This window comes from Culex pipiens, chromosome 2 (assembly GCF_016801865.2).
Source record: "Culex pipiens pallens isolate TS chromosome 2, TS_CPP_V2, whole genome shotgun sequence".
Lineage (NCBI taxonomy): Eukaryota > Metazoa > Arthropoda > Insecta > Diptera > Culicidae > Culex > Culex pipiens.
Genome location: NC_068938.1, coordinates 158,951,665 through 158,960,557, shown reverse-complemented (window position 1 = coordinate 158,960,557; position 8,893 = coordinate 158,951,665). Strand labels below are relative to the sequence as shown.

The 8,893-nt window shown below is 41.3% G+C and overlaps 2 protein-coding genes and 1 long non-coding RNA gene across 8 annotated transcripts; 2 read left to right on the top strand and 1 right to left on the bottom strand.

The window, feature by feature from the left end:
* Positions 1-2,441: 2,441 nt before the first annotated feature.
* Positions 2,442-2,937, bottom strand: LOC120421702 (uncharacterized). Its single transcript, XR_005606009.2, has 2 exons — positions 2,800-2,937; positions 2,442-2,737 (listed from the first exon to the last, which is right to left on the bottom strand). It is a non-coding gene; the product is annotated as an uncharacterized LOC120421702 (long non-coding RNA).
* On the top strand, positions 2,844-3,861 carry LOC128093083 (uncharacterized). Its single transcript, XM_052708670.1, has 2 exons — positions 2,844-2,985; positions 3,045-3,861. Exon 2 carries the CDS (start codon positions 3,224-3,226, stop codon positions 3,650-3,652), a length of 429 nt encoding a protein of 142 aa, XP_052564630.1. The 5' UTR covers positions 2,844-2,985; positions 3,045-3,223; the 3' UTR covers positions 3,653-3,861.
* A 515-nt stretch (positions 3,862-4,376) lies between these two features.
* LOC120421700 (uncharacterized) lies at positions 4,377-7,575 on the top strand. Of its 6 annotated transcripts, XM_039584939.2 has the most exons (5): positions 4,377-5,576; positions 5,659-5,722; positions 5,783-5,846; positions 5,900-7,359; positions 7,440-7,575. In XM_039584939.2, exon 4 carries the CDS (start codon positions 6,026-6,028, stop codon positions 7,247-7,249), a length of 1,224 nt encoding a protein of 407 aa, XP_039440873.1. In that variant the 5' UTR covers positions 4,377-5,576; positions 5,659-5,722; positions 5,783-5,846; positions 5,900-6,025; the 3' UTR covers positions 7,250-7,359; positions 7,440-7,575. The 6 variants fall into 6 exon arrangements, with proteins under 6 accessions (XP_039440873.1, XP_052564627.1, XP_052564629.1 ...); XM_052708667.1 differs by having other exon boundaries at positions 4,377-5,722; XM_052708669.1 differs by having other exon boundaries at positions 5,659-7,359.
* The last annotated feature ends 1,318 nt before the right edge of the window (positions 7,576-8,893 follow it).

Genomic DNA, 8,893 nt, shown 5'->3' with positions numbered 1-8,893 from the left:
AAAGAATCACAAAATGCTTTATAAATTTTTATGCTTTACTAAAATGTTGTGTCTTTTCTGAATGACCTTATACAATGTTTTTTTCCAATAGTTTACACTAGATTATACAAGTTTTTTTTCAATGAAAAATTTAATTTCAAAAGAACCTTACATTTTTTTTTTAAATAAAATGTACCGATTTAAAGTTAAAGCTACTTTCGAGTGTGAATTTTTGATTTCTATTCGTTGTTGATTTGCAATTTAAAAATACTTTTCGAAAAATAATTTTAAACTGTTTGTCCAATTTTAAATGCTAAAAATTAAACCTTCGGACCAATGGTTTTCAAAATATCGTACATTTTTTTGTCCAGGTTTTCTATTTTATCCTAAAATACGATTTTTTCAAAGGTTCATATAACCTAAACCAGATTTTGCAGCATCATGAACTATGGCTCAGAAGATGTCTGTTTTAGTCCCTTAAAACATATATCAATCTAAAAAAATGAAAATAACCAAAATAGTAGTTTATGCAACAAGTTGCAAAAAGAGGATTTTTTCAGCACAAGTCGTACACTTATCCAACGATATCACCGAGTTGGATAAATACGAAGAGTGCTGAAAAAATCAAGTTTTGCAACGAGTTCCATACAACATTTTTTGCAATTCCAAAAAACACACACTGAGTGAAATAAGTCAAATTTTCATGTATTTTGTCAATAAATCGTTTAAACCAAAAAAATGTTGAAAAGTGTTACTTTTCAGCACACATTTGAGTGCCGAAAAGTAGAACTTTATTTATTTTGAAAAGTGTTGCTATTCGATTCTGTTATTTTTGGTACAGAAAAGTAGGCTATTTCGTCGTTCAAGAATGACAGGGAAAGTGAGTAGTTTCACGACGGAATTGCAAAAATAGGTTTTTTTTCCGACGAAATAGCCTACTTTACAAAAATAACAGAATCGAATAGTAAAACCTTTCGAAACAAATGCTGAAAAGTCCACTTCTCATCAATGGATGATGAAAAGTTGAACTTTTCAGCACATGTTTTGAAAAGTAATAATTTCCAACATTTTTTTTATTTAAACGTTCATTGACACCTGGACATGGACGAATGATTTAAAATTCTGTTTAAAGGATGTTTTTCGGAATTGCAAAAAAAAAAAAAATGTATGGAACTCGTTGCAAAACTTGATTTTTTCATCACTCGTTGTATTTATCCAACTCGATGAACCTCATTGGATAAGTGTACGACTCGTGCTGAAATAACTCTCTTTTTGCAGCATTTGCTGTTAAATAGATAGTTTTTAAAAACATTTATTTCGTGTTCTTATCTATTTTTTTCGTTAAGTCCTAGTTGCAGAAAACTGGATTTTAGGATTTGTACAGTCCAGACATTTCACTACGAATAAGGCTTATACAAATTGTATTTAAAGTTTTGTCATCCCGCCCCCCTCCCCATTATTCAAAGTAAGCCCGAAAAATTAGGGGGGGGGGGGAATTATTTTCAAATTTTCAATGAAAATTAAAGTAGTAGCATTCATTTTTTTTTAAAGTTTTGTGAATTTTCGATTTACAAAACCGGAAACAGGATTTTTTGCAATTTTTTTTTCGTCGGGTTTTACATTTTGAGCAATTTTCTCAGATTTCGGTCATTCGATTTTTTTTGTATTTTTTAATCAGACTGAATCTTTTTTGATGCCTTCGGTATGCCCAAAGAAGCCATTTTGCATCATTAGTTTGTCCATATAATTTTCCATACAAATTTGACAGCTGTCCATACAAAAATGAAATGTGAAAATTCAAAAATCTGTGTCTTTTGAAGAAATTTCTTGATCGATTTGGTGTCTTCGGCAAAGTTGTAGGTATGGATATGAACTACACTGAAAAAAATGATACACGGTAAAAAAAAATTTGGTGATTTTTTATTTAACTTTTTGTCACTAAAACTTGATTTGCAAAAAAACACTATTTTTATTTTTTTTTATTTTTTGATGTGATTTAGAGGACATAAAATGCCAACTTTTCAGAAATTTCCAGGATGGGCAAAAATTCTTTGACCGAGTTATAATTTTTTGAATCAATACAGATTTTTTCAAAAAATCGAAATATTGGTCGCAAAAAATTTTTCAACTTCATTTTTCGATGTAAAATCAAATTTGCAATCAAAAAGTAGTGCAGTGCAAAACAGTCAGTGCATGAGATGTAAATAATGTGCAAATTGTATTTGACTGCGCGCAAAGTTCTATTGGTGTTAAGTTTTACATTTAAAATGTAATTTAAGTGTTCTAATGGCACCGTAAGAACGGTGTGGCTAGTAATTGATTTCGTTAACTTATCCTAAAAATAATTACAGTTTTGACCCAGCAAAGGCACGATTTGTTGGCCAATTCAGGCCGTTGACTTTTAGGTTAGATTCAGAAAGCAGGGCTTGGGCAATGTAAATTGATTGATGCTATGTTGAAGGCAGGGGGGCGACATCTGTATCTCAACACAGGCAATTGCAGCGCAGCCATCATCAATTGTCGGTTTCGGCTCCACAGCCGTCAACTTCGGCTCCGAAACAAAAGACCTGTCATTCACGACACCACCACAAAGAAAATTTTGGGACCAAAACAAACGTGATTTGATTTCGCTCGAGGAAGGTTAAGTGTGTGATTATTTAAGCTAATGAAATAGTGTTTTAACCGTTTTATTTAACAGTTTTAACTGATTTTTCTTTGAACTTTTCAATGTCTCTGAAAAGGCTGGCGGCGAAGCAAGCTGCGATAGAAAATGTAAGTTGTGTTTTATTTCTGCAACCATAGAAATGGTGCATTTATTACCTGGTGTCTTATTCGAAATGTTCGATTTTTTAGAGCTGCAAATTGAAGACGACCCGGAAAAGTTGCTACGGAGTTACTAAGAACGGGAAGCTCACGAAGTGGACAACAAACCGGAGGAGCTTTCACTGGGGTCTCTCGTGCGCCGGATTGAGCTAGTCAAAGTCACACACTAGGGCAATGTGTGTTGTAAGTTTCTCTCAAGGTATAGTTGTGCCTCTTTTGTTTACCTTTCTTTTGCTTTTCAGAACCACGTCGACGATACAAGAAACGTCCTCTTCGGACGAAGACGACCTGGATCGAAAAGGGAACGTTGAGAAGCGCCACCAGCGACAGCAAACCATCGGCATCGGCAAGCATCGGCCAAAGTGCATACCTATTAAAATCTCATCCGGCATGATTCGGAGTTGCTTGATGCACTGACTGGATGCACGACGCGGGTAGCGTAGGGATTAAATCTCTGGTGGATGACCGGCTGACCTGGTCGGACGGATGGATCAGCAATCCGATAGCTGACACCGGAAATGGTTACGTGACCTGGCCTATTGTCAGCGAGAACTTGTTGACCTGTACGGCCGATGTGTGTGTTCGGAATGTCATTCACAGTACCCAATCCGAGTACGGTGTTACAGAACGCTTGTTGACCCGGGTCGCCGTTTATCCGCACCAATGGCCCATGGCCAATGGCAGCATCCCGAATGCCTGTACCGGGGATAGCGGCGCGGCCCGAACGAGGCACTGGATGCACGACGCGGGTAGCGTAGGGATTAAATCTCTGGTGGATGACCGGCTGAGCTGGACGGACGGATGGATCAGCAATCCGATAGCTGACACCGGACACGGCGACGTGGCCTGAGTTAGGCAAAGTTTTAGCGGGAACTCGTTGACCTCGACGGCCGTGCAATGCCACCGAAAGCCCAGCGATTGGAACATCGGTTTCGGGAAGGTCGCCGCTAACTGGTTGATTGTTAACTGTCGCTGCTGACCCCGCATTCACCGCACCTGGTCTGCAGGCAGCGATGTACGGATGTGGGACTGCCCGAGCCGCTACTGATGCCTCGGTGACGCTGTACATTTTATAATATGGTTATAATTCAATTTACAATTGAGGTTTTTAACATACCTGTTGGGTCTGTTCCGTTGCGGTTCTGCGAATGGCGTTGCATGTTTGTACAACCTTATTTGATCGTTCACTTTATAGAAGAATGCGATGTGAAAATGCTTCGAACAAATTCGATCACGCTTAAAGTTGACCGTTGATAGGACGTTTGGATGGCACTTTTCGGCCGCGAGAATAGCTTCAAACCACTGAGCTTGGCGGATTTCGTCAACAGGGAACCGATGTTGCGTGATTCCTACGGGAATTTGGTGAAAATCCGTGGTACAGGACGGTACGATGCACTTCATTGTAGCTAAACACGACCGAACAATAAATCTAAACAAGGAGTCGAACAAGCAAGGAAGATTTGTTTTTGTTTTCGAGCGCAACGTGTCTGCGTGTTTGTGTGTGTGTGTGTGTGCGTTGTCAAATTGATCTCTGCCTCCAAGATGGCCGCCGGTTAGCATCCCCCTGGTTGAAGGCGAAAAGATAGACCAATCTTTTAGCGCATATCTGCACCAACACTAACGGTGCACGCTCAAAAGACTATCGCATTTCAGTCGCAATATTCTAAAAGATTGCTGTCGACAAGCACCACGAAACCCCCTAGTAGGAAGTTGGTTCACATTGCCAAGCGTAGCCGCAAACCGAACGAATGGCCAAAAGCACCACAATCATTCGTTGTCAACGGCTGAAGAATCTCATGGAGCCGGCACGTCGAGAACACCAGATCCGGCAGGCACAGGAGAGATTCCAGGAGGAAGCTGATATTCTAAGAGCACTGGAAGGAGCTTTAGAGGACAAGTTGCCTAAAGAAGGTAGACGATTGGCACCAGATTTGTATCCGTCAAGTTCACCGGGACTATTTTCAACCGGTCCGTCAGGTTTTCCGGGACAAGGTTTGGCATGTCTGTCAGGTACGTCGGGACAAAGGTCAAAAGGTTCGTCCGGCTCACCGGGACTACAGTCGGCAGGTCTGTCAGGTTCGCCGGGACTTATGCCAAAAGGTCCGTCAGGATTGCCGGAACAATCGGAGACAAGTTCGATAGGTTTGCGGGGGCAAACGCTAAAGCGCTACTGTTCAGAGGTTCACGAGAAGATCGTCAGCAGGGTGAGCATGAGCACATACGAATGCGTGCACCCATTTCTCGAATGGCAACGTATCCGGTTCCGAATCCGTCCGGAAGGGCGAGGCAGACTGATCAACAGGAAAGGCGGTAAGGAGGAGCACTTACGTTTGGTGCATTCATCCTCGTCAAAAAGATCAAGCAGCTGTATCGAATTCTGTACGAAAGTTTCGAAGATGTTCCCACACGGGTCGGGGATTGTTAGCAGACTACGGAGAAGAATTTTCTGTAGTACAGGAGATATTCAACAGGAACCGTGTTTGGGAGTTTACAGAAGCAGCAACAGGATTACGGAGAAGAACGGAAGCTTGAATTCGCTAGACGAAAAGGTGTGTAAGGCAAAATCCGAGAATAATGTCTTACGGGTCGGGGAATGCTACGGCGGATAGCGCCGTCCCACGAATTTAAGCGGAGCGTCAAATTGAAGCGAGGCGTATGAACGTGCCAGATGTCAGATGTCATGCAAAACAGTCAGTGCATGAGATGTAAATAATGTGCAAATTGTATTTGACTGCGCGCAAAGTTCTATTGGTGTTAAGTTTTACATTTAAAATGTAATTTAAGTGTTCTAATGGCACCGTAAGAACGGTGTGGCTAGTAATTGATTTCGTTAACTTATCCTAAAAATAATTACAGTTTTGACCCAGCAAAGGCACGATTTGTTGGCCAATTCAGGCCGTTGACTTTTAGGTTAGATTCAGTAAGTTCTAAGTCATGCAATTTATTAAAAATACTAGCTAATTAAAACCTTAAACTATAGGAAAGCAGGGCTTGGGCAATGTAAATTGATTGATGCTATGTTGAAGGCGAAAAGATAGACCAATGTAAGTCATTTGTAAACAAATTTGATGATTTTATGCTAATAAACTTTATGCAGCTTTTAGCGCATATCTGCACCAACACTAACGGTGCACGCTCAAAAGACTATCGCATTTCAGTAGCAACATTCTAAAAGATTGTGGTCGCCATTGAACCAGGAAGAAGTCGGTTCACACTGCCAGCTATGAATCTGGCCGGATACGGAGCGGATGGTAAGCTGTGGTCGCCAAGAAGGAGAGGGCATCGTCGATATCAACGCTGCTCTGGATCGTTCTTTCATCGGTCGCCAATGCCAAAAACCATCCCAGAAGTTTCACCAAAAGCAGTCGTCGAAGGCCGCCAGCACAAGCGGGACATCATCCACCTCCGGCGGAGGGCTCGTTCGAGACTGGGGAATCTTGAGGCCCGTAGGTTCCGAGTGGAGCAACCATCGGAGCGGGTACGTCGGGAACCACAGATCCGGCAAGGGCAGGAGCTGTCACAGCGCGATGCTGAGCGGGCCAAGATTAAGACGGAGCTTGCAAGTCGGTCAGAAACATTTCGAGTACGGGATGAAGAGTTGGTGGACATGTTGGCTCGAGGAGGAAGACGATCTGCACTCGATCTCTGTTTGTCAAAGTCGGTGGTTTGTCTGTCCGACATACCGGGACAAGCGTCATCATTCTCAGCACATTTACCGGGAAGAAGGTCGAAAGGTCTGTCAGGTTCGCCGGGACTAAAGTCGATGGATCCGTCAGGTTCACCGGGACTGGTGATAACTCATCCATTAGGTTTGTCGGGACAAAAGCCACTGGACAACGATGCAGTGGATCACGAAGTGATCATCGGTGGCACCAGCGCCAAATTCCACAAGAATCAAGCGGCTAAGAATTCAGCATCAGGACGGCCGGAGCCGGCAAGGAAGCAGCGGATGCACCCGGGACTGGTGAGAAGTGATAAGGAGAAGAGTTCTCGTGAAGCGTCTTCAACCTCGCCACCCAAGCCGGCGTGTAACGCTTGGAATGAAGCCGGAGACCGTACCAGGACACTCTCACACGGGTCGGGAAAGAGACCGTGTGTTGGGGTTTCCAGGAATCGAGATCATGGGATGTCTAAAGAGACTCTGGCGCGACCGTACGTGTTAGCAGGTGAGGAAGATCTGGAAATACCACACCTTCCCCACGGGTCGGAGAAATGTTACGGTGAATCGCGCCGGCCCATAGTAGCGTCGCCGTTGAAGCAGCGCGTTCAAACAAAGCGACGCGTGATCCGATTTCAGCTTTCACGATCGACATCGCGACGTACGTCGTGGCAGTGTTCTGCGAAGCTGGACGAGAAAAACAAAGAAAAAAAAACAATAACAAAGTTCGTTCGAACGGATTGCGCGCCAAGTGCTTTTGTAAAAGTATCGCTGAGACGATCGAGGTAGATCGTTCTGCGGCGGATACTGAATTTAAAAGCGTATCCAAAAGTCAGTGTAGTGATCGTGATACAGCGTGAGATTCTAGCGGAGGCCAGAGCCAAATATTTAGGATTACGGTTAGTGACAAGCTCATGCAATTAATCTTAACTTAGGACTAGTGTTAGTACTTAACCTAAACTTAAATCTACTATCACAGGATCAGACACTGGGAAAACAGTGTGGACTAGAGTGACCATCGGTGTAGAAGAAGACCAATGTAAGATGAATTGTTTTTAAACGCGAATCATTATTAATGAATAAAAATAGCTTTTAGCTCATCAACACCCACAAGACGGACAGGGTGTCTGCTCAAAAGACCTTCTTTTATTCGTCGCAACATCCGATTTACAATGTTAAAACATGAAACATTTGTAAAATTTTCCGATCTTTTCGAATACAATATTTTCAAACAAAATTTACGGATGTATGATGCATTTTCCAATGGTTTTTCATTGATATGTTGAAATTCGATAAATTGAAATTTTAATTATAATTTTTATTTACTAAATATTTAAAAACTGATTCAAAATTCTAAAATTGATTATCAATGTACAAAGGGAAAGGCATATCAAAATGATTTAGTAATTGGACTTTTATTTCGATAAACACAAAGTATTTTGAAAAATAAATTGTGTTTGCCCCCTGATAATTCGGGTCATGATTTGGACCAATGTAATGCCCAGTACGGTTGTGTACAGACGTCTCATTTTCATTCCCTTATTTGTTCTGATGTTGTGGTCGCAAACCATTATTATTGTCGTAAAATTGAAATATTTCAGAAATAGGGCCTACAGCAGGATAGAGTGGCAGTATTCCGTTTTTAGTCCACCAGGATGTGCCTCAGTGAGAGGCTTTGGGAGCTGCTGGCAGTGACCACAATGGTTAGATGTTCTCCACTCAACACAACTCAGCGATGACCATAGGCAGATGGTTTTGCAGCTGCTGGGTGTCCACAAGTGGCCGTTAGCTGGACCAGAATGCTGCTCCATCATCCAAAACCGCGGGCTGGTTGGTGCCGACATGGATTCTAGGTTCAGTTTAAGTTTGGGCGCTGCAACAGATCCATTGGGTTTTCCAGTGGTAGTTTTTAGAGTATTGTACATCATCTGCTTGGAACATATGTTTTGATTTTTTTTATTTATTAAAACATGTAATTCAAAGGATATTTAAAGATAATAGTTTTTTTTATGTCATTCACATTATTTACACACAAAAACAATTTGCAACAAGTTTACTTTGTAAAATTCTTGAAATTTACTGAAAATAACACATTCTTTGTATATTTTATTTATTTATTTTTTACACATTCTTTGTGTCAAACAAAGTATATTTTTTTCTCTATGTCGAACGAAGTCATTTTGCTGAAAAACAGTCGACATCAAATAGATGTTCGATGTTTTTTATGTGAATGATAATCCATGGATCTTTTGAACACTTTATTTCAAATTGATAGAATTTAAATTGAAAATTAAAGCGGATGATACTCTTACTGCCAATCGTCCCCATCCAAGCCATGTGATCCAAATAACTCTACCCTGTGACAACCAGTTATCGTCTGTGGCACTGTTCCTTTCTTCAGACAAGTCAAACTTATGTTTATCACCGTCAATA